Genomic DNA, 25,150 nt, shown 5'->3' with positions numbered 1-25,150 from the left:
GGTGAAGTGCCATGGGAAATGAGAGGAAACTGCAGCATCTTGAACACTTGAAAAAAATGTGATTGTTTGCAACAAAAGGGTAAATGCAGCTCTTCCAAAAAGGATATGTGTAAGCCAAACTGAGGCCACAGAACAATCATGGAATGGACAATGCTTGGCTGCACAGGGAAGGGAGAGTCTGAGGAAGATGCTGATGCTTTTCACCTGTCCACGAGCAATATTCTGACAGAAGGGCCCATGTCCCCATGCTGTTTTTTTAACCTCAGACACAGAAGATGGGAAAAACTGTGGTGATACAGGCAGGAGAGGATTCTGGAAGTATGGCTGAGTCCTTCTCTGCTGTGCAGATGAAAAAGTAGTAGCTGATCTTGTTATGCCCTTGCTGTTGAAGCAGAGCCTGGGAGATGCTGGTTGCTGGTTAAACAGCTTGCATCCTCTGCTGCTTAAAATTCTCTAGAAGTCTGAATTCTGTCAGCTCAAGAGAAAACAAGTCTATGCTTTGCACTGCCCACTGAAATTGTGTGTTTTGCACAGATGAATGAGATGTGTAACAACACAGACACTTTCCTTCCAAGGTCTGGCTTGTCACAGCGCAGTGGCTCCCAGGGACGTGGTTCTGTCCTTTCTTACTCACCAGCAGAATTCTCTGAGTTCACACAGCACTTCAGGAAGCTCAGGGGCAGCTGCCTCACTGCTCAGGCTTGTTTCCTTCCTCTTCATGTGTTTCTATGATACTGTGAATTGCAGAACAGAGCAAGAGAACTCGAGAAACTATGTGCAAGGACATCAGAGTCTGCCTGGCACTTGTGTTCACTGATCTACATGAGCTATTTTGGTAAAATGGCACCAGCAGACGATTTACACCAGCCAATAATCTTGCTTAATAGCACTGTGCTTCCTCAGCTCAGCCATTTCTGTTCTTTCCACTTCAAAACCAGGATAAGCCAAATGGTGCTCTCTGACATAAAGCAAATAATTACAGCCTTTCACCCATCCAGTTCCTGTCAGAAAAATCAAAACTCTTGAGTAAAGCTGCTTCCACAAGGAGTTACTGTTGAACTGTGTGGCCTCTTCTTGAGCTGACACTAGCCCCTCTTTATCACTGCCACTGTCCAGAGCAGTGTCTCAGGAGCTGGTTGGGGCAGCAGGAGCATTTTCTGTTGAAAAATCTGTGTGTTTGCTCTTTGGGCTCCTGTAATTATCTCACATTTTCAGCATTCAGGCTTGGTCACCTGTTGGTAACAACCTTTCCAGCTACACTGGAAGAGGGATTCTGAACAAACATGGAAAGGGAGACAAGATTTAATAGGGAATAGCTGATAAAGACAGGAGCCAGGCCAGGCTGTTGGGGTTCAGGGGTTTTTTTTGTTTGTTTGGTTGGTTGGTTGGTTGGTTGGTTGGTTGGTTTTTTGTTTGTTTGTTGTTTTTTTTTTATTTTAAGTACAGTCATGTTATGTAGAAAGGGGTCCCTGCATGACTGACCAGACATCTGGTGTCTTATTCCCTGGGAAAAATTTTCTTTATTGTCATGGTTTCAGCTGGGACAGAGTTAATAGTCTTCTCAGTAGCTGGTGTGTTGCTGTGATTTTGGATTCAGTATGAGAATAAATGTTGGTAACACGCCTGTGTTTTTTGCTGTTGCTATGCAATGCACACCCTAAATCAAGGATGTTTCGGTTTCTCATGAAATACCCTTGGGCAGGTGCATAAGAAGCCATTGGGGCAGGTGAGCTGAGCAATCCAAGGGTTTCAGAGAATATCATGCTCTGGGTATGTCTGGGAGGGCTGCTGGGGGTGGGATGGGCATCAATCATGGGTGGTGAGCAAACTGCTGTCCACCACTTTCTTTTGGGATTTGCTCTCATTATTATTATTATTATTGTTGTTGTTGTTATCAGCACTCTTAATATTTTGTTTTCAGTTATTGAACTGTTCTTGTCTCAGCTGTGAGTTTTACAAGGTTTTTCCCCTGATTCTCCTCCCCATCCTTCTGTGGGGGTGAGAGGTGAGCAGATTATACTCCTGTACCCCCCAGTTAAACAATGCCGTGGGGTGTCCTGCATTATTTGGAAGAAAATGAGGTGTTTTTTTCCTTGGAGCATGCCTTCTCAGCCCCAGGGTCTGACATCCTCTGCAGCAGTGCAATGTAGCCTCCACTCCTCCAAACTGAGGTGTCCTGCTGCTTGGAAAAAAAAGTGTGTTTCTGTGACTCAGTCCCAGCACAGACCGGGAAAAGGATGTCAGTACGGCTTTTGGCTTGACTTGGAGGTGTTCTTGGGTGGTGTTGTTTTGCTTTGTGATCCTCATGAATATATGGGAGAGAATAAGGTAAGTTGGGAAAGACCTCTGGGATCATTGAGTCCAGCCTGTGACTGATCACTTTTCTGTCAGCCAGATGAGAGCACTGAGTGCCACATCCAGCCTTTCCTTAAACACCTCCAGGGACAGTGGCTGCACCACCTGCCTGGGCATCCCAGTCCAATGTCTGATAGCCCTTTCTGTGAAAAAATTCTTTCTGATGTCCAACCTAAACCTCCCCTGCCACAGCTTGAATTCATTCTCTCTCCTCCTGTCCCTGTTCCCTGGAGCAGATCCCAAATCCCCCCTGGCTGTCCCCTCCTGTCAGGGAGTTGTGCAGAGCCCCAAGGGCCCCCCTGAGCCTCCTTTTCTCCAGGCTGAGCCCCTTTCCAGCTCCCTCAGCCCCTCCTGGGGCTCCAGACCCTTCCCCAGCTCCGTTCCCTTCTCTGGACACTCCAGCCCCTCAATTCCTGTCTGAGGGGCCCAGAAGTGGACACAGCACTCGAGCTGTGGCCTCAGCAGGGCCAGCACAGGGACGGTCCCTGCCCTGCTCCTGCTGGGACAGCCCAGGGCCATCGGCCTTCTTGGCCACCTGGGCACCCCTGGGCTCGTGTCCAGCTGCTGTCACAGTACCCCCAGGGCCTGTCCCAGCTTTCCAGCCACTTTTCCCCCAGCCTGCAGCTGCAGGAGGTTGCTGTGAGCCGAGGGCAGGAGCCAGCACTGCCCCTGGCTGTCCCTCACCCCACTGGGCTCATGCCATGGATGCAGCCTGTGCAGAGCCCTGTGCAGAGCCCTCCTGCCCTCCAGCACATCCACACTCACACCCAGCCCGGTGACACCTACAGATGTGATAATGGTAAACTTAATCCCCGTATTTCCAACACACCTGGAAACACAGGAACACAAGCAGGGAAGGAGTTTGGGACCCATCTCCATCAAACACCCTCCATATGCTGCCTGTAGCCACCTGTGATGGCTTTCCTGCACTGCTGATGCCTTTAGCCCCTGGCTGTTTGCTGCAGCCACTTCTCGGGGTTAATGATGTCTCTGTAATGCATTTGGTGTTTGATCAGAAAAAGCCCCTGTTCTTTCTTGTGAGATAAAGCTGTTGCTGAGGTCAATGTGCTGAGACCATCATTAGCCTCTTCCTTGCTTGTCTTTTACAGCCACTTTGCTGCAGGCAGCTAATGAAGTCAGACAATTAATCTGCTGCCCCTCAGCCCTCCAGGGACCTGCCTTTTCTTTCCAGCACAGTAGAGGTGTTCTAACCTCTGAGTAAAGGTCCACAATATCTCCTGTGAACAAGACAAGGAAAGACCCAAGAAATATTGCTACCTGTTCTTTCTTTCACTGCCAAATCTTCCAATCCTTCCCAATATCACTTCTGAAATGCTCTGGTTGTTACCCAGTCCTCATGAATGTCTCATCCAGCAGGCTGGAATGAGGCTGCTTGGAGCCTGGAGATGGATACTTTGGATTTTGGCCAGACAGGTGACCAGACTGGCACACCTCCCATCTCACTTTTTGAGGCAAGGGGGTTTCATGAGAATTTCCACTGAAGTGATACGAGGCTTTGCCACCAGGGCCACAGGAGCCCAGGTTTCACCTACAAATGGGCCTGAAAAGGAGGAACCTTTTTGAAATGGGGCTAATGCAACTTTCATGATGGTCACCACTGCTGAGGGTTGGAGTCCTTAAAAGATCTGAGAGTCATCCTTACCTGTGGCACTAATTGTTGCATTTCTCCACAGCATTAGCAAGGACTAAGGTAGAAATACAAAGCCCTACCAGGATGCTTTCCGCCTTGCTAAGGTCTTTCTGCCAAAAAAACCCTAATAAAGTGTGTGCAGCAAGGGCAGCTGGATACAACAGATGATACAGATTAAGTGACTTTGTAATTGCTCTGGCTGTCAAACCATAGAAGGTCTAGTATTTGTTAATTGTTTTTGTGTGGCTGCCTTTCTCTGGGACTCTCCATCCAAAAGGGACTGGAAAAGGATTTTCTGAATCTGAATTAGTGTGATAACCTGAATAATGCCCTGAATCTGTGCAGAAATGGGCATCCACGTCCTGGAAAGGCAGCACTGTCCAAACAGAATGGCCTTGATGTGCTCCCTGCAAACACTGCAGGTGCTGGGGAAAAAAAGAGGGGGAAGGGGTGAGCACCAGAGGATGTTCTAATAGTTTTTTATGATTCATCAAGGCTATTTTATAGCAAAATATACTTACTATGGCCTGTTTGAAGAGGGAAGAAGAAAAACTGACAGGGGCTTGGGTGTCTACAGCTTCACGTTAGGGATTTTTTTGTGAGGAAGTGGGAGAACATGAAATAGAGGGAAATGTGTATAAATTCCTTTTTCCTGTTCTGATCCTTCGTTGGTGCAAAGAGGGCAGGCCACTGATGCCAGCCCAGCTGTTCTGGCTTGCACTGGAAAGGGCAAATCCACACCACCCACCAGAAGGGCACTTCTGCCCTCCCACACACTGTGGATCAGGACCACGGCTCTAACAGTGACCATCCACAGCTGTGAGGTTTCAGGCTATTCCTCTTTGCCCTCCCCAGCCCTCCCCCACTGCTCCCTGGTCTGTGTTCCATCCCAGAGACCTGGGACACAAGCAGGCACCTTAATTTGTAGCAGGGGAAAAAAAAGAGTCAGTGCTGACAGGCAGAGTGGTGTGAGTGGAAATCGGTTGTGCTGATAAGCCCTCCTGACTGTATTTTATTTTACTGAGGTTCTTAACAAACAATCTTTATGAAATGCAAACCTGGCTTATCAGGCTAATGCAGATTGTCTGAAATCCTTATCTCCATGGGCCAGTTAGCTGGAGTGATTCCCTTTTCACAGGGAATAGAGAATGAAGAGCTGCACACAAGCCTCCCCCCTCCTCCTTCCAGTCACTGCCATTTACTGGCAGTGAACCGAACAGCTCTGATTTCCAAACTCATAAATAACGCAGGGCTGCAGAGCTGAGCTGTCCTGTGCTCCCAAACATTGTTCAGCTGCACAGGGAGCTGGAGTCAGCCAGGAGGGGCCCGGGAACAGGGCTGGGCAAGGGAAAAAGGGAAGAGCCCCTGGTTTGTGGCACCTTTTTGAGAACAGTCAATGTTTAAACTGACACCTAATGCTGGAGAAGCATCCTCACAGGGTAGATCCCTCCCTCTCACCACTGTGAGCAGACCTAGACCCTGACATTTGAATGTGTTTCCATGGCATGATTTTTGCTCCATAACTTTGCCTGCTGTCTGCTGGGCAGGAGCTGCTGCTATTTGTATGTTGGAGATTTATGGTGAGAAATGTGCCCGCTGCTCAGGAGAAGGTTATTTTTTTTTCCTTTCTGTTTGTGCTGTCTGTGTATTTTCTGTGCCTCATGTGGGTCAAGTTTGTGTGCATGGGGAATGGATGGCAGCTAAATACTTCTGCTGCTTTTTCTGGGGACAGAAGCATGGAAAAAAGGTAATAGCAGCTATGGGAAAATGTTTTTCTTCTGGCTGCTGAGCCTCTGGGGAATATATAAAAAGCCCCTCTCTGGGAACACATAACAGAGTAAACAGATGCTGCTGTTGTCTCTGCAGTCTCTGTGATCTGTGGAAATGTTCTCCTCTCCTGGACACCATGAGGTGGCAGATGATCTGCACCAGGTCCTAGTCCTGCAATTCCTGACCTGAAGTAACCAGACCAGGTGAAGAAGGGGCCTGATTTTTACCCACCAGCACGTACAAGTTCCTTTCACATCTATTTTGTGTCTTGCCATTTTGAATGCTTTTCTGATCAGGAGGCAAGGGTGAAGAGTCAACAATCATGAGGTGTAAGGAGGCCTCATAGAGCTACAGCTGTACAGAAAAATAAGGCTCTGTAGGAAACAGGTTTCCCACAGCATGTGGCACACAGATATTCTAGTGGGCTTGCTGTTGGTTCCTCATTCCTCTTGACATCTGGGAAGATGCCAGCATGAAGGATTAGTTTGGCAACAGAGATTATCTTTCTCAAAGCAGGAGAGCTCGTGTACCCCAGGATGTAGTGTTATCCCTTTCTGTAAATACTACTTAACTCCTAAACCCAGGAATATTAATTACACCAAAGCATGGAAATATCTTGGCAAACACCTTTTTGAGGAACGTGGAGATATCACTGCCATGGACACCTTGGACACCTTGCTGGACATCCCACAGGTGCAATTGCTGCCCAGGCTGGCAGGGGACATTGTTTCCAGCCAGCACGGAAGGTTGAACAGTGAAAGGACATTTCTCTGTGTCACAGTTCCTTGAAAAAAAACAACCCACTCAGTGGTGATGGCTGTGCACGCACAGTGTGTGCCCTGGTGGCTGCTTCTCAGCCTCTGTTCTCCTATTTTTTACCCCGAAGACAGAAGCATTTCCCCTTCTTCATTAAGAAGAGGAGGAAAATTTGGATGAGCAAAGAGGCAGGATGACTTCACCACACCCTGCAACCTCCCTGTTTTACTAGGCCACTGTGTTCCATTGTTCATTCACACTGTGGGTAGGAGTAAAGAAGGCACACTGAGCTGTAAATCTGTTTAGGTGGTGTCTGTGAATGGCAGCTGTCAGGCAGGTCTTCAGAGACAAATGCAGCAGTCTGAATCACGAGTGAGTATGTAAAGCATCTCCAGACCTTGCTGTGAGGATGGAGTGTGCTCCTGGAAACAAAGACTCACAATTAGTCTTGGGTGATTATATTGCAGCATTTCTACTGAGGGTGGGGATTAAATTTGGTTGTGTCTCTTTTCTTATAGGAAGTCCAGTTTTAATATCCTTGGAATGTTCTAAAACCTTTTATAGTTGCCCGCCTTACAGATGTCCCTCTGTACAATGGGGGGGGGGGGACGGGGAGGGGAAATCAAATTCTTCCTCTTTTCCTGGTTTTGACGTGAATGTGTTTTGGGAGGTTCCAGCTCACACTATCTGGTTTTTCTCCTGAGCTGAAGATCTCTGTGTGCCCAGTTCTGTCCATTCTAGAGTTCACATGTTTCTCAGTTTGGAGTTTCAACCCTTCATCATGAGTGTATGCCTGGGGTGCAGACCTGCTTCTGTTGAAACCAGCAGACGTTGAATGCATCTTGTCTTGCCAGGACCTGAATTTCACAAGTTTCCCATTCCTTCTGGGTGAGCTGGATTCAGCCCCAGTGAATGCTCTTATGTGGTGCTGAGTTTTGTAGTGTGTTCAAGGAGTCATAGCATTTATCTGTCCCTTCAGGTTGTTTTTTTTCAGCCTGCTTGCTGAATTGTTACAGGAGAGTTTGCTGCTCTCCACTATGAGAACAGGAAACATTCAGCCTGGAGAAAAGAAGGCTTGGGGTGGGAGTACCTTATTTTTCTTTCAATTACCTGGAAGGAGGTCATAGCAAGGTGGGGATTGATCTTCTCTCATAAGTGACAGGGCGAGAGGAAACAGCCTTAAATTGTGCCAGGGGAGATTTAGATTGGATACCAGGAAAAATCTCTCCTCTGAGATCTTTGTCAAGCATTGGAACAGGCTGCCAAGGGAAATGGTGAAATCACCATCCCTGGAGAGATATGAAAGACATGTAGATTAGGTGCTTAGGGACAAGTTTTATGGTAGATTTGGCAGTCAATGGCTGGGTTTGATGATCCTAGAGATCCTAGAGAAAGAGCTGGGCCTGGTTTGCTCCCAGCTGAATGAGGCACAGAGGAAATAGTGCTTTAGGTCCTTGCATGTGCAGGACCCTACTAACCAGCTCCTTTCATGGCTGGCCAGGATGGGCCCCACTGAACTGGCCACAGAGAACCTGGGAGGAGCCACACAAGCTGGCCCTTTTCAAAGGTGATGGCTGTTCCTGATAATGCCAACTGGCTCAGCTTTCATTTCATCTTCCTAGTGACTAATGCAGACAGATCAATTAGGGGCTGCACACAAGGAGAGCAGCTTCTCAGCCTTCCCCCAGATAATAATAAAAATATGCCCCAGCTTTTCTCCTTCCTTGAAGTCCCCAGGAGAATATTAGCTGGTGCTGCAGGTGCAGCTGCCCTGCAGGGTGGTGAGAGCAATGAATAGTAAGGTTTTTAGCTCAAGCACACTAAGGCTGTTCAGCAGCCATTGGATAATCCTCTTTTAATCAGATTATGTAAATTACTACTTCAGCATCCCTATCCCATCTCTCGTCCCCCTGCTCTCCAAGCTGGAAATAAAAGGCACTCTAAAAAGGAACATTTAAACTGCAAAAAGGCAGCACTGCTGAAAGGGGTGGGCAGAGGGTGTTGGGATGAGGAGCAGGGGAGCAGGGCTTTGTTTCCAAGCAGGCAGGCAGGCATTCTGCCCTGGCCAAGCAGTGGGAGACACCAGCAAAGCAAAGGTCAGGAGTGGGTGCTGCCCGTGCATGAACAGTGCCTTGGTGCTGGGCTGGGGAGGGCAGTGCTGGTGCCTTCCTGGAGACCAGGATGCCCCAGGATGGTGTCTCTGGTGTGCTGGAAGAGCATCCCCAACCTCCTTGGAGCACAGAGACCAGAAGTGCTCCCGGACAATGCTCTCGGGCACGTGGTGGGACTCCTGGGGACAGTGCTGTGCAGGGCCAGTGTTGGGCTGGTGATCCTTGAGGGCCTCTTCCAGCTCGGCTTTTTCTGTGATTCCTGCCTGTTACTCTGCATTTGTGATGTGATGTGAGTTCCTTCATTAACAGTGGAAAACCCAGCACCTCAGACAAGGTTTGAGGAGAGATGCTGTCACCAGCCTGGACTCATCCCCTGAGCACAGTGACCAAACTGAAGGAAGGAACAGCTTACCAAAAGTGATCTGTACCTGCAAAGCATGGACTTGTATTAGCCCAAAGCTGCTCCTGTGCTTTAGTGCAGGCAAGGTAATAATCTCCTCTGGCTCTGTCTTCCCGAAACACGGGCCAGGAACCCAGGCAGTCCCACCAGCACCTTCCCCAAGTTTGACCATTGCTCAGAACGTGGCTTATGGCTCTCACTTGGTCTCTGAGGCTGCCACGTTTTTCATCTACAGAGAACTGATGGTATTTTTTTACCAACTGGACTAGAAAGCTGGAGAAGGCAAGGGAGGTCAGTTGTAACTAAAACAGAGGAGCTGAGAGTTTGTTTGTGTGCCCACTGAAAATGACCTAGAAAACCAAGCTGAGCTACATTTGTGTGCAAATACTCCTGGATTAATGCAATTTGTTTGTGACAAGGATGAGGCCACCTCCGCTGTGGCAGGTACAACCAGGGCTTTGCACTGGGCTTTTGGTACTCACAGATGGACAAGAGAATTTGCTCCCCAGTCCTTCTCCATTGTTGAACACACATCCTGATATTTATGTCTTGTTCACTCAGGGTAGGTAAAGATGTCTCAGGAGCTGTTTAAAATTTGTACAAACAGGGCTCATATCCTGCAGGTTTGATGGGTCCAGCAGGTCACAGGGCACATCAAGGTTTCATGGGGTCCTGTGACAGACACTGGTAGGGTGGGGACACACTGATGTGCACACAAAGGACTTCTCTGGTGTCAATGGGGCTGCTTCCCTGTGCAATGGTATCAGAGACTGGGATATGAGCTCTCAACAATATTCATGGCCAGGTGGGGAAAGTGAACACCCTGGTCCAAACTATTAGGGACTTCTGCCTAACCTTGAAAAATTATTTTGAAAATACGGATGATCAGATATGCATCTTGCACAGCTGGAGGAATTTTGTCTAAAATTCGTCTTCCTTTCTCTGTCTGCTGCTGGCTTCTGTAGAGGCAGTGGAAAGTAAAGGGGTGTTTAGCATGGTCATGTGATGGAATACAGGTGAATTAAAAGGGTAATGGGGTGATTTCTGCATGCTGCAAATCAGCACTGTTTTGTGCTGTAACTGATGAAAGTTCATCCCTTGTACCAGCTGAGCATCTGAAATACAGAAACGCTTTAAAAAGTATTGATCAAAATTGATAAAAAATGAGCAGAAAGTACTTAAAAATCATGGAAAGAAAACTGTTGAAAATGAAATTTGAAAATATACCACCTCTGCACCATCAAGGCACCAATATGGGCATATACTCATCATTCAGCAATATAATAAGATGGAGTAACTTTAAAAGTGAAGGAAGAAAACAGTCTTAAGAGTCAGAATAGTACATCTGTTTTTTCTGTATGAAATGAATTGTGTAATTATAATGAACTCCTGAAAGGCTGGCTTCATTGGAGTGTGCCTTTGCACACACGTGCACTGCTGGTCCTATAAGAGGAGCAGCCCAAGGCACCAAACCTGGGACCTCTCCTTTGAGGATTTCAACCTCAACCATTCCCATGCAGCAACCTGCACCAAAAGATGTTGGAGAGATTCAGAGCAAACTTCCTCCTTTCTTGCAAGAGTTCACCTCAAAGAGCAAGCTACATGGTTCCAAAGACTTGTACTTGAAGGAAGAGGACTTGCCAGACTGTGGAAAATCCTGGAGATCCCCAACATATCACATCCAGATGGCTGGGGGTTGAGGGTTTTGCCTGAAGTCATACAGGAAATTAAAGCTCTTGGTCTCTTGACAACTTCTTGTCATTAATTTTAAGTTTGTTGTAGAAGGTGCGCCTATGGCAAAGATCCTTTGGGGCTTTTACTCTGGTCAGAAAGATTTTCTTAAATTCAACTTCACATTTCTTTGAATCTCTGTTTTGAGTGATGCTGAAGTGGTCACCTTATTGCTGCATGCAACCTAGCTGAGGTCCACACTGTGTGCCCCTGAAAGTGACAGCTGCTTATCCTTTCAGATGCCTGACTTGCTTTCCTCTATTTTAGGTGATTTCCAAGAACTTTTAATGTCGAGGTGCATCTGTGTCAAGTGGAAAATGAGCTGTTTGTCTCTCCCCTTGCTCCTAGTAAAAAGGTTTAGAGGCACATTAGGTTTTCAGTCTCTTTATTCTGTGGCTAAACATTTTCCTCAATGCTATCAGCAAGTTTCAGCATTAAAAAGGAGAAGATTTTTGGCTTCTGGAATTAAGCCAGAAAGTGTGGCCAGAATTTAAAGCACGCCCTGATGTGTTTTGTTAACAATAATAAGAGATTCAAAATGCTACGAAAAAGCTTCATATGATGAAAGTTTAATATTTCAGCAGTCTGCATGCAGCTGCTATTCTGAAACTCAAGCAGCCTCCTCCAGCTCAATGTACTCAAAATCTATTAATCTAAATTATGATTTTAAAGGGCAGGAGCCCAGATGTTCGTAATTGTTTCTCATTGTTTACATATGTAGAGCAGGGCTCTGAACTCACAGTGATAACACAGCTGTGTGTTTGCAGCCTCTCACTGTCCTTTTCCTGCCCATCACTCTGTGTGTGCTGCTTTCATCAGGCTCACCTGGGTCACCTCACAAAGCTGAAAAAATTGCTTGAATCCAGGCCCATCCTTTGAAATCTCTGCTGGTATTTAGGCAGGGTTCTCAGCTATATCCTGGTCACTTGCAAGTAAGAGTTTTGCTAGAGAGAGTTTGAAGTTTGGCCCACTGAGAACCATAAATATTTGTTTGCCCATCTGACCATCACTCTGTCTTGGAGAGACTTCTCTTGGCCCTGGGAGTTGTGCAGCAGGATAAAGTCTTTTGCTCCTGCTGGTATACCACACAGTCCCCTATGCCAGAAACAGTTTTTCTTCCTTTTAGGAAAAGGAACAATGAGGGTTATTCCCCTAGCTTTTTTCAGGGGCTGGAATTTTAATCCTGGCATGATGCCTTTCAAAAAGAGACCCAGTTTTGAGATGTTCACACTTTGCAGCCATCCACGTGTTCTTGACCTCTTGGAAGTGGCCAACTCTCAAGTGTCACACGTGGAAAGTGCAGCTGCATAAGACAGAGCATTCAGTCTGCTGCTTCATCCAGGTCAAGCAGTTCCTGGTGCCTGCGGTGCAGAGGTGAGGTGGCTGAAGTGACCTGCTAATATCACACCTTACAAAATGCATTTGGTGTCCCCTTCAATTTTCATGGACTGGTAACAGGTGGCTGCTGAAAACCAGACCTGTTGCACATATAGAATTGCCCCAGACTCCAGGGAAACTGTTAGGATGTATCCTAGCAGAGATTTTTGCAAGGAGGAGCAAGACCAGGTGCAATGCTGCTTCCACAGCTCTTGTTCCTGGCTGAGCTATACTGTCCTGGCAGCTATGGGCTGGTCTGTGGAAAAGTAATGGCAGGACTGCAGGGATGGATTGGTAATGTGTTGCCCTTGCTGCCAGGTCACTGACAAGTATGGAGAAGAAGACGAATGAGACTGGTGTGGTTCATGGTTGCCAAGTAATCACAGCTCTATAGGAAGCTTAATAAAGACACAGTGAAGCAGACTCTGATGTATGACCCCTTCAGAGCATTTTGACAGGGTGAAAAAGACCCTTGAATCTGGTGTAAAAGTCAGCAACCCTGTGCCATCTCATCAGCATTCCCAGTGCTGGCTCTGCACCTGGGACCTCCTGCCCAGAGCCTGGCAGTGGGTCCTGGTGTGCCCCAGCAGAGCAGAACAAAGTGCTGTCGTGTTTGCACCCTCTCCTCCGTGGGAATGAAAAGCAGTCCGTCCTACCCCTCTCCCTGCAAGGAAAGAAGCTTTTCTGATAGTGTGTTTTACAGTGCTGTGTCTGGACAGGCTTTGAAAGCTCTAGGCAGTCAAATATCCAAGCAGTTAGGGATCAAAAGCTTCAGTTCCCTTCCCTTTCTGGACCTGCAAGCCCCCTTCCCTACTGCTAGCTGGAGCATCTCAGGACAGGTTTTGGGTACATAATAGATTGGAGGAAGTAACAGAGAGGAGGGGCACTCCAACTCTCCAATGCAAATTACATGGAAATTAGGCTTCTGTGAGGCCAAAGGCCCCTCCGGAATAGGGCCTTTAGTTAACATAACACTTGTGCTAAATGAAGCGGTTGACACAGCTTTCAGGCTGTAGTGCCACTGTTAATTTACCGTGTGAAAGGGCTGAACCTCCAGTCGAGTTCTGCAGGGAACAGCTCTGCCCCGGCAGGGACCCGAGGCTCATTCTCTCCGGAGAGCAACCGCATCATTCCACTGCTGGCTTATTAATATTTATGGGGCAATCCTGTTAGCTGAAACATTCTCAGTGCTTTTAAAAACCCAATAGGTGGCCACTGCTGAGCCATCTTACTCTTTGGGGTGAGCTGGTCTGGGTAATAGCTGAGCTTTCCTGGGACTTGGCAGAGGGAAATGGTGGAGTGTGCCCAAAGCTGCTTATCCAGGGTGAAGAAGTTTTTCTGTCCCATGAAAATGGGGTGATGAGCTGGGGCTTCTCCTTCCTCACCCCTTGCTCTCCTTTGTATCCCCAGGATATTTCCTGTTGCTCCAGGGATAAGCAGGTATCTTGCTCTTTTTCTCCCTATTTGCTCTTATGTTCATCTGAAGCAAAATCCCAGCACTGAATGGAGAAGTGGATGGAGGAGCAGAAAGGACTGGACGGGTCCCAAAGGATCTGTATGATTGCAGTAAGGCTAGTTTGCCTGGGGCAATTTTATGACCATTTTCATGGAAACAAAGACTAGTTTGGGTTGGAAGGAACATTTAAAGGACACCCAGTCCAACCTCCCTGCACCGAGGTTGCCCTATCCAAAATGACTGTGAGTGTTTCCAGGGATGGGGCACTCACCACCTCTCTGGGCAACCCATGCCAGTGTTTGACCTATAAATGAGTGGTTACCCAGGCCAAGGGTGAGGCTGGATGGCCCAGTCTCTGTCATGGACACAGACACATGATTGGGGTGAGATTATTCTGCAGGTTTTGGGTTTTGCACTCAGATGTCACCTTGCCTGCTGTCCTTGAGCAGAGAGGAAGCTTTGAGGACACCCCAGCAGTGGACAAAGAAGTTTGTGTTTCACTGATCCTACATCTTAGACACAGGGATAATGGAGCTGACTCATCTTTGCTGTAAAAGCGTGAGCTAAACCTTAGTGCAGTGCCTGGGCCCTGAAGTGAAGGTCAGGCTGGAAGAGGTGTGAATTCACACCTGTGGCCTCCTGCTGTCACACAGAGTGAGGCAGAGGGGCAGCCAGGGCTTAGGACAGCACTGGGGCAGCAGCTGTTGCTGTCCTCTGGCTGCAGAAGGTGCCAAGTGAGAGGGAGCTTCCATCAAAGAAGGGAGTGCAGGATCCACTTGTCTGCACATGGTCATCCCCAGCTGCACCTCACATCCTGTCAGAGCAGAGCAGGAGCTTTCTCCTGCTTGGGAGTGCAATAAATACCCCAGACTGTTCCTCAGTTGAGCCATGCTAAGGGGTGCTTTTGGAAGAGCCAGATCTGGAAACACTGACAAGCTCAGAGCTGGATGAATAAGTAAAACTAAAAAAAAAAAAAAAAAACCTCCCCAAACAGAAGAGGAAAAAGAGGGGAAAATTATATTTTTTGCTGATGCCAGTTGCAGAACTGCAAAGTTCACCTGACCTGGCCAGAGTCACTGAGATAAGTGACTAAAGCTGATAAAGGATGGTTACAGCTACCACCCCACGCCAGCCCCAGGAAAGGGCAGGGGGCATGTGGTGAGCAGAGAAAAGGCAGGACAGAGAGAGGATCTCCTGGGAGATGCAAAACGAGCTCCCTGGATTGCCAGGACTAGTGGTGACACGCGCCAGACAAAGGAACTGCTACTCTATAAATGAGGCAGCCGGGACCAGCACTAGGCTGACTCCAGCAAGAGCAAGCTCTGTGGCCAGGCACTGGAAAAGCATCGGGAAAGAATCACAGGAAGGGTCTGATTTTGCTGCCTGTTCGCCCCCTCACCAGGTTTCCAGAGGCACAAGTTCCAGAAAAGTAAGTGACAATGGCCTCTTCTCTATACAGCTATGCTCCCCTCTTTTGGGCTTATCTTGCAACTTTCTTAGGATAGCCAAAATTTCCCCTCAGAGCAGGGAATATCCTTAAAGGAAGGGATTTCTGCAGTGGCCAATTCGCTGGATTTTCATTTCTTATTGTGGCACCTCTGGTTCTTGTCATCAAACATTTAAGAGTAAGGCATCTCATCTGACAAACAGCCACTTACATCTGGCTGCACTTCATCAAGTGATGAGACACTTTGTACCTGAAGTTTCCAAATTCCTAGTATCCACAGAGAATCACTGAGTCAGACCTTACCAGAAGGAAGTATTGATTGGTTTTACTGCTTTTGAGAGAAATGTTGTTGGTGAGATGTGGAGGAAACAAAAGTGATTTTATAATCACTGTTCTTAACTATTCCTAGATTTTCTTATAGCTGTATAATTACACACTAGGCAAACTCATTTATAGCACTGGAAGCTGCTGTAAATCAGAGGTATTGCACTGGTGCAAAAGGATTAGACAGAGTATCATAGACTCCCTGAGTTCAGAACTAAAACTTAAATTAATTCTCCAATGCTGTTTGATATTTAAAACAAATTCATTGCTAAAGACAAATAATCATGTACTAATTATTCACTAGACTGTGTGGAAATTCATTGACAGTGTCAACAGGTAAAGGTGTAAGAATCAGTTTTAAATTCCAACCCTCACATATTTAAAAATATCCCCATACTTTACTGGTCATCTGTGTTACAGCTGATATAGATGTAAAATATATAGACATTTGAATTTTCTTCATTTCAACAGTGCACTTATGAGGAAAAGCTTAGCTTTTTCTAAAAAAATTTCATTTCTCCTGTTAAATATTAGTAACTCACAGATTTGTGAAAAAACTTTTGAAATTGCCGATATAAAACACGTTTCTATTTCCAGGGGTAGCCTTCTGCATAAAACTATTTGCCTGAGAAAGATAATGAACAGCAAAACACGTGTGTTTTTCGAAGCTGTCTCTATCCATCCTGATTTCCTTGTAACACTACAGGACAATATTTAATTTTCAGAATCTTTTTCCAACATGCATTTCTATATTATTCCACACAGACCAAAAAAAAAAAAAAAAAAAAGGAAAAACCAAAAAAATAAACAACAACAATTAAAAAAAAAATCAAAAAAAGAAAGAAAGAAAGAAAGAAAGAAAAAACCTAAAACAAAATAAAAGCCAAACAGGCAACTGCAAAGCTAACTAACCAGAGAAAAGCCCTAAAATAAATGCACTTGTTTTTACTGCCTGTTTGCATAAATTTTTACGGTAGTTGTGATATGAGCAGGTGATCCAAGAAATGAAGTGCTCTTCAGAGCCAGCATGCCAGGCAGGAAATCTGTGGACTAAATGCAGGTGGTTGAGGCAGGGATGATCTTTGTGCTGCTGTTTCTCTCAGGAGCAAGCCCCACAGAGGTTGGTGGCAAGACATTCAGGGGAAAATGGGTTGTGCTCCTTGTCTTGCAGTGGTTTGTATCTCACTTTCAGAAGCCAGCACCTCTGTGCTCATGGTGACCTTGTGTCTTAGGCACAGCAGGCACTAGTTTGACCCAGCAGCCTGGTTTGAGCTTTGGCAGGAAGACAGGGCTCAGCACTGGATGCTGTCAGACCTTCAGTCTTGCTTTGGCTGTAGTCACAGACAGATTTGCCACCAGCCTCAGAGCAGACCTGAATAGAATGCAAAAGCAAATATTGTTTGGAGGCTACATGCAAAAATTATAAATATCTACACTTCCTCTGATGCAAATGCCCTTTGCAGACCTGGATTTTCCCCTTTCTGCTCCCAAAAATTTTCTAGCAGTGTGAGCTGCTGCAGACTGCTCTCTGCTGAGCTGTAAGACATACAGCATCTGGTCCCACTCCTCACATCCTTCCTTCCAGGAAGATGTGGCCTTTCCTACATACAAAGGCAGGGCAAGTGGTTTCTGCTGTTCACAGCTGCCTTCCTGCCTCGTTGTGGCAGAGAGAGGGAGGCAGGAATGAGTGATGCGATGAGGTGGGAGAAATATCAGTGTGGAACAGAATTTTGAACACTGGATATGGGGAAAAAAGAAAAAAAAAATACCTGGAGATCTCCTGGAACAGAACCAAACTGTTTTTCTTCTCTCTGTTTACCTTAAAGCATGGGGAGGGTGTCTCTATGTAGTATTTGAGCTGTTTATTTGGCAGAGACTGTTGTTAAAGGAAACCCACAGGAACCGTCGTTCAGGCCAGAGAAGTGCTTTTCCAAGACACTCTCAGACTCTCTGGAACAGAAAATAACACAAGTGCAACTTTAGCAAAGAAAGGCTAAACCTTCTGGCATAGTGCTCCTTTCTCAGCTTAGCAAGCTGTCATGCCCCTGCCATTGCACTGGAACTCCACTTAGCAAAAGCTGTTGCAGCCCATGAGTGGGTTTGTTTTTTTTTTGTGTTGAGCTGTGGTATAATTCCTCTTTCTGCAAAGAACCATGAAAAGTATTGAGCAGAAGGGAGCCACATGAAAAAAATCCAACAACAACAACCCCCCAAACCCCCGAAAAGCCCACTCCTATGTGCAGAGTAAAACATTTATTGAGCTACATCTTTATCACTATTGTCAAGTTCTTGGCCACATACTTTGTGCTCTCCCAAAGCCCATCTGGGTGGCATCCCATTCATTGCTTTGCAGATCTTCCTTTCCCAAGGCAGGCCTAGAGGGCGTGATGCCATAGTGCGCATGCTGTGGAGTCTGTGGAGTCTTTTTTTCTCGGAAAGCAGAGAGCTCTTCGCTGCTGGAGACCTGCATCCTCCGGGAGGGCAACTTGATTACAAAGCTCAGTGACCCAGGGGCAGCACAGGATCAGATGAAGGACATGCCCCTTGAAACTGGAATCACATGCAGTATAGTAACCCCAAAAACGAAGGATGTCTTAATCCTGAAACCTTCACACAGATGCTTTTGAAGGCTCCAGTGATTTCCTTTTTCTAAAGGTTCAGTAAGAGCGCAAATGTGGCTGTGAGAGTTTTTGTAAATGCTGCCCTTAGACTGGAGGGCTCCCAAGAGCAGATATTCTACTATGTGCATTTTGTCCTAGATTTACAGACTCTAAAAAAGGTAAATCACTATGTCAGCATGGACTGGTTTTTATAGTGCTTTTGCTGCTCTGCTCTACTGTGTACTGTGGTGTGATTGTCAGATAACACTCCCAACAGAGGCATGAGGCAGGGAAAGGAGCCCTTGTTTACTCCTGAAGTAGCTCCTCTTCCCACATCTTATTTGAAGAAAATGAAGTTCACTGATAGTGTAAGGAATCACCCTGGGGATGCAAGAAAGGCTCTTCTCATTCATTATACCAGCACCACCGCAAGGCTGGGACACCCTGTGCTTGTGTCTGCTCTAAAACACAAATTCTTACATACACTTAGCAATTTTTTTTCCACAAACCTTGCAGAGGTTTATAAGCAGGAGGGTCAAGGAGGTGCAGGGGAAGAAAAAAGAAAAAAAAGAAGAAAAAAAAAAGATGAAGGAATTTGCCTGAGGCAAGGGAACCACAGAAACACAGAATTTCATCTCCCTGGTTGCCAGCTCTCAGCACTGAGATCTCTCTGTGTCCTTGTCCAGTGGGATTATTTCAGGTGGGAGGCATTTTGGGGAGGGTCAGGACTGAGATGCAGGGAGGCAGCAATGGGGAGGGTGAGCTGAGGAAAGCTGGGGGGAAGAGCCTGTACCTAGTGGTGAGCTGCTCCTCTTGCAATCCATCAAACTGGGGAGCATTATCCCCTCTGCCCTTCTTTCCTCTCCCAACACAAAGAAAATCCCTGAAACTCAAGCGGCCACGCAGCAAACTGTGTATGGTTAAGCTGCAAGGAGTGAGTTTATTCCTCCTAGGGAATGGCAAAAAAAAAATAAAGTCACATGTCAGCGATAGGTAGTGTTTTGTCTTGTGATACCCATGCTCAATCTTGCCCTCTGCACGAAGCTGAGTGCCACACTCTGAGGCTTGTGTGAAACTGAAGAGGGAAATTGTGAGTTTCCCCTTTCTCCTCTTGCCCAAATCACAGGGATGCAAAGCAAACAAAGCACAGCAGCAAGGAGTGATAGCTAGGGAATCTTTGCTCTCCACAGCAGATCAGGCTCACAAGCACCTGCCTGGTAGAGGAAACAGGCACCATCTGCTCTTCTGTTGCCATTTACTTAAGGGCTGGGGGGACTTTACAGAATCCAGTGCAATGTGTTAAATAACCAATTTTAGCAGGCTACCCCTGTGGAGTGATGGTGTGGCACCGCAGGCTGACTAGAAACACTCCAATTCTTGGTGGCAGCAGGCATCTGCTGTCTGATCAAGATTTGCAGGAGCAGGTCTCCAGTGGCCAGCTTCAACATGGATTTAACATCACCGAGGTCAGAGGTATAACTTGAGGGAGGAACTTTCTCGTCCAAGATCGTTAGTTAATAGCATCCTGCTAATTATGACTGAGTGCTGGGCTGCTGGCGAGTCCCCTGCCAGCCCTCAGACATGAACCGCTGGCTCGGGGGCGTTTGCTGGGGAATGTCTGGCTGAGATGTGCTTTGTGCCTGAGCTGCTCTGCTGCTGCTGCCTGAATTGCCTGAAGAGAGAGATTGTGAGAACTGCTGCTGCTACAGGAGAAATCTCCATCCCTTCTGCCGTTCAGTCTTTTGTCTGGCGAAACTCGCGGCTGCATTAAGAACAGCCAGCATTCCGCCCACCACACATTTTTACATTTTTCAGATGGGTAGGCAGAGGGTGCAAAGAGCTTCAGATGTCTGTTTGGTGGGTGGTGGTGGCTTGTTTTTCCTTTTTTTTTTCTTTTTTCTTTCTCTTTCTGGCTTTTGGAGCAGATTATTTATTTGCATAATTCTCTTTGCGTGTTGCAGATGTGCACTTTTAGCTCATGAAACTGCATTTACCTCTTACTTCTAGACATACCTTCTTTACCTGAGTTAAATCCTTTCATCAGTGCAAAATTTTGCCCTTCAGAGTATTTCCTGCACTGAAAATGGTGTAAAGGTCCAGTTTTACATTGCTGAGAGCAGAATTAATCCTCTTGAATTTAAGCAGCTGCCTTCCTGGATTTTTAATTGTCAGCTAAATTTGGGGCTGTTCATCTGTGGTTAGGAAAGGTGAGAAGAAAGTACAGAGTCCAAACCTGCAGGTTAATAAATCTGTACTTTATTTGTACAGACAAATTTCTGCACAGATTTAAAACAGACCAGTGGGACACAAGCTGCACACAATCAGTAGATGACATGTATTTTATGCAATGCATCAGAGAAAGTTAAAGAATACATTGCTTGGTTGTGCAAAATTAGCAAAGACCTGAAGTGCCAAATAATATATTGGAAGTTTCGTGAAAAGGGTTGGAGAGAAGGAAGGAAAAGAAGGAAGGGAACTAGACAATAGAAATGGAAATTAGATCCCTTGCCAGCAAACTGGCTGCATTTTAACTAGAAAGTGCTGTGGCTACAGGGAACTCGAGAGATGTGTAGGTGACTAGAGCAAAAAAGCTGTGCTGAAACATTATATTTACTGCAGGATTGGACCAGAATAATTTTTTCTGCTATGTTTCTATTGGAAACTCCAAGCACAGCAACAGGAAACCCACACCGGTGAAGACAAAAAGGAGAGGAATTTAAGGCGGAGAGACGTATTGAAGTGGCTTACACCTGAAACAAAGCTCCCCACAGAGCTATCCTTGCAAGAGGAGGCACTGGGAAAGGAAAGGAGCTGCTGTTTGCTGATCTCGAATAAATGTCAGAAATACAAACACACGTTTTTGAAGTGTAAAGCAGGAGCTGTTCTCACAAAGGCATCTGTTTGCTGACAAGGCTTGTGACCACAAACGTAGCATTGTCCTTTCCAGAGGCATGAGTAGAGAGACAAAGAAAGCATGACTGAAGGAGTAGGCTGGGTTTATTTTTCCACCAATAGCACCACTAACAAGACAAGAGGGCATGTTCATAGCACCAGGGCTGGGTGTTGACCTACTTTACTAGAGTGCTGTGCTGGGGGCTGTCTGCAGCAGGAGGAAGACAAGAAGCAGAATCTCTCTTCGTATTTTTTGCTGAGATGTAAACAGGTACTCAGCAAACACTGACCCACGTGGCAGAATTACAGTGCAGAGACCCAAAGGCCTGGCAAAATACTGTCCAGTCAACCCATTAGAAGAAAAAAGGAAGCCCAAATAACTTCTCCTATGTTACAAAATATAACTACCTTTGGACAGATAAGTATGTCTTCAGATGAAAAAAAAAAAAAAAGAAAAAAGAAACAACAACATAAACACCAAAACAGAAGACAGAAAAAGAAGCAGGTGGCATTCTGCATTTCACATGGATCTGAGCAGCTGCTTGGAAGAATAAATCTGTGAAGGCAAAATTTTTGCCTTGGGCATTGAAAACATTGCAGTACAGAGAAACGCTGGAAGACAGTGTTTAAATCTGTACCACTGATGTGGCAATGTTCTTGCCAGAAAGGTACATGCAACATGTTTGAGGTAGGTGCAAAGCACCAAGCAGATTTGTTCCCACAGCATAAACCAAAAATGATACAAAGAGCAGGAGAACAATTAAAAAAAAAAAAAAAGAGAGATATAATCCCCATTTGGATCAAGAAATGAGTCTTAATGTAAGTCTACAAAAGACGAGAAAAACTCTCAGCAGCCTGAAATAACAGGGTTTGTTTTTTAAAGGAGCCTTTCATGAAGCAAGGCCATTTTGATGTGACAATTTTCTCATCCCCTAAAGGTATGACAGCAATTTCAGACTTCTACCAAAATAGAAATGTATTAGCAGTGCAAAGGCCAGAGTCAAGAGGAGCCTGTGAGGTGGTGTCAGCATGACCATTTACAGTGTATAGGGTTGTTCCTGTACTGGCTGCATCCCTGACCAGAGGTCCCTGAACACAGCTGTGACAGGATTTATAGTGCTGCAGCTGTGTTCCCCTGGCAGCTGGCAATCCCTGTTGAACTGGAAGATGAAGGAACTGGGCAGGAACTTCCCTGCCTTGGCTCCCTGACAGGGCATCCCAATTAAATTGTGAGTCACATTTGTGTTTCTTTATTCCCTTGGACTTTCGTTGTGTATTTTGGTGAACCCCGAGTGTCTTACATGATGTAAGGCTGCTTCAAATGGCAACAGGATCACAGCTGGGCTGTCATCCCAAAGTTTCCTCTTCCTGGGGATGAAGGATGTTATTCCCTCTGCTCCCCACTCCCCTTTACAGGACTACAGTAAACAAGGGTTTGCCAATGAGTATAACAAGCTGAGGTTTTCACATGCATAAGAGGGTAAGTGGAAACATTTGTCCTTTAGTCTCTTGGCTGTGGATAGCTCTTCCCTGCTCCAAATGTCTGTGTGCCATTGGCATAAATATCTGCTTCAGAAATGGAGTCTGTCTCCTCCAGGGCTGTGGGAGAGAAGGGAAGACACTTTCCCATGGTGGTGGGAGAAGGGTTAGGGCAATACAAAGATCTTTTGGCTGTCTTTCTGGTAAATGGCATTTAAAATGTGCACTCTTTGCCTCAGTACTCTTCTTTGCCAGGTCTGCTCTGGGCACAGGGCTGCCTTTGCTTGGCTCTGTGAGAGTGGACAGGGAACAACTGGGGAGAGGTTTTGTCTGGGATGCCAGCATGCTTTGTAGGAATCAGACTTTCCCTCATGCACTTATAGCACTTGTGGCTTTAGTCTTGGCATTTCTCAGAGGCTAAAGCAGAAGCCAGGCTGAAAAGTGTCTGATACCATCAGCGAGCAGTCACTGTGGGCTGGGCAGGGAACCAGACTGGTGCAGCCCTGGAGAAATAACCACAGTCACACGTATCTGTGGTGTTGGCTGCTCACTGAAGGTCCATGGTGAAGTCTACCTGGCTTAGTTTCAGCCAGGAATCACCAAGCTCGGGGCAGCTGGGTGCAGACTCCAGGGAGGTGTGAAAGGAGACTGGGAAAGCGTGGATGTGTTCTGCACTGGATCTGCCTGCTTTCTCCCATAAAAAGTGCCTGTGTGGCTCTCATGCAGCCTGGTGGGATGACAACTACATTGTCTATTGGGAATTCTGTTGCAGGGGAACTCTGAGGAGCCTGGAGAAGCTGGGCTTGTAGCAGCACCAAATGCTTGTATAAGGAAATTAAACTCCTTTGCCTCCTTTGTGAAGTTCTTACTGAACTCTGGAATCCAGTTGCATCTCTAATACTTCTGATCATGACTTTAGAGTGAATCTGTGAAGGACGTGCAGGACAAGAGCACCAGCCAGAGAGGGCAAAAACTGGAAGCCTAGCACCACTGTTCCATGCTTGCCACTGGCCCAGAGGTTACAAAAAAAGCAGCCCGTGTGAAAGCCAGGGGTATCCTGCATTCACTCACCATGTCCTTTGCTTTACAGCACCTTAAGAATGACAAGGAAGATCTTCACCAACACCAGGGAGAGGTGGAGGCAGCAAAATGTCAACAGTGCCTTTGCCAAGCTGAGGAAGCTCATTCCCACCCACCCACCAGACAAAAAACTGAGCAAGAACGAGACACTCCGGTTGGCCATGAGATACATCAACTTCCTCGTCAAGGTCCTGGGAGAGCCAGGCCTGCAGCAGACAGCAGTGGCAGCTCGGGGCAGCATCCTGGGATTCTTCCAGCAAGCTCCACACTTGCAGAGCATGGAAAAGCTGACACTGATTGAAAACTGTGGTGTCTCCTGTCCCAGCATGAGCAGCAATATCGTAGAGTGTTGGTCAGAGGCATCATGTCCCTAGCAGACAATGAGATAAGCAGTCTCAGTGTTAGTGTGATAGTCCCTCCCTCCTGGCAGAATCTGTGGATTGCTCTTCTGTGTACTGTGATTATTTATTTATATTTATTGCTATTTAATTTGCGTTTTTATTTAATAGGATAGGAAATCCTTGGTCGTGCAAAATCCTGGAAGTCCAAACGGAGAACTTGTGGTCTCTGGGAGCTTGGAAGGATTTGGTGCTGTCATGGCAGAGTCCAAGCCAGAAGAGTCTTCTGCCCAGATCTCCTCATAACTCAGGGCATAGAAATTCCTTTAGTGTTTCTGATAGGGAAAGAGATTATTCTCCCATGCTATTTCAAGGAAACACTATTGAGATGAAGAATTATGACAGCATAATTCTTAAGACACAAAATTTGTCCACAACAGACATCTGGCCTCGGTAGTGAAATATTTTGAGAGATGTGATATTTGACATAGTCCTCCATGAGTTGTTCTAGGGGCTAATTGCACTCACTCTTGAACATGTGAATCTTATTTCTAGCTTGATTCTTTTATTTTTAAATTTAAATCCTAGCCCTTGAACCTGGCTATATGTTTCTTCATCAGGCTGGAGGGATCCCTTATGTCAGAGAAAAGCACATTAAAGAAAATTAAATGTTAGGTTAAAGCAAAAAGTGCCAATTTAAAATGACAAAATACATAGTCATAGATGACTTTCAGTGGGTTCAATAGGCAAAGTAAATCTCCTCCAAAGCAGCAACAGTGTGCAGTGAAGAAAGATAGTCAGCTATGCCCCAACTGTCTTAAAAGCCCATCAAAGAGGTTGGTGACTCGATGCCTCTGTTCTTCTGTAGGAATTGTAGCAATGGGGGAGGTTCTCTTTGGGAGGGAGGTCCCAGGACAGAGGCCTCAGTGATGCACTGTGAAAACCTTTGTGGACACAACCATGTCTATAGTTGTGCATGCCTACTTTGCTGCCTGCCCTTAAACTCCCTGCTTTCACCTGCTCTAGCTGAGGTTCTCCCACCTGGATACCATCCCAAATGAGCCAATGGAGCAAGGACAAAGAAATTCCTGTAAATATCTTCCATTTGTGAGTCACTTCCCTGTAGGAAAAGTGTAGGGGTTTCCATGATAAGCTGCAGGAAAGGAGGTTTCATGAAAATGGCCATTGTGGGTTATTGCTGCCCACAAAAAATTCCAATTTGATTTCCTGAGCTATAACCTGTGCCAGCCAAGGCCTGGTCTGCTCATGTGACTTATGAGCAGCCCAAAACAGAAGAGAAAATGACACCAGGTTTAAGTAGAATGGCTTTCTGGTGAGATCCTGCTCCCACTGACACAAGTGCCTCTTGATTTCCGTGTGGAC

The 25,150-nt window shown here is 46.3% G+C and overlaps 1 protein-coding gene across 2 annotated transcripts; it reads left to right on the top strand.

The window, feature by feature from the left end:
- Positions 1-1,615: 1,615 nt before the first annotated feature.
- TAL2 (TAL bHLH transcription factor 2) lies at positions 1,616-23,953 on the top strand. 2 transcript variants are annotated; one of them, XM_088156527.1, is made up of 2 exons: positions 1,616-1,726; positions 23,440-23,953. In XM_088156527.1, the coding sequence occupies exon 2, from the start codon at positions 23,450-23,452 to the stop codon at positions 23,801-23,803; it is 354 nt and encodes a 117-aa protein (XP_088012653.1). In that variant the 5' UTR covers positions 1,616-1,726; positions 23,440-23,449; the 3' UTR covers positions 23,804-23,953. The 2 variants fall into 2 exon arrangements, with proteins under 2 accessions (XP_088012653.1, XP_014739318.1); XM_014883832.2 differs by lacking the exon at positions 1,616-1,726 and adding an exon at positions 14,916-15,036.
- Positions 23,954-25,150: the final 1,197 nt, after the last annotated feature.

This window comes from Sturnus vulgaris, chromosome Z (assembly GCF_052056855.1).
Source record: "Sturnus vulgaris isolate bStuVul1 chromosome Z, bStuVul1.hap1, whole genome shotgun sequence".
In the NCBI taxonomy this organism is placed as follows: Eukaryota; Metazoa; Chordata; class Aves; order Passeriformes; family Sturnidae; genus Sturnus; species Sturnus vulgaris.
The sequence above is the reverse complement of the archived record's forward strand: the minus strand, read 5'-3'. Positions and strand labels throughout refer to the sequence as shown.

What these genes read in the sequence shown, in the direction of transcription:
- TAL2 (XM_088156527.1), top strand. Translation starts at nt 23,450, where the DNA reads ATGACAAGGAAGATCTTCACCAACACCAGGGAGAGGTGGAGGCAGCAA.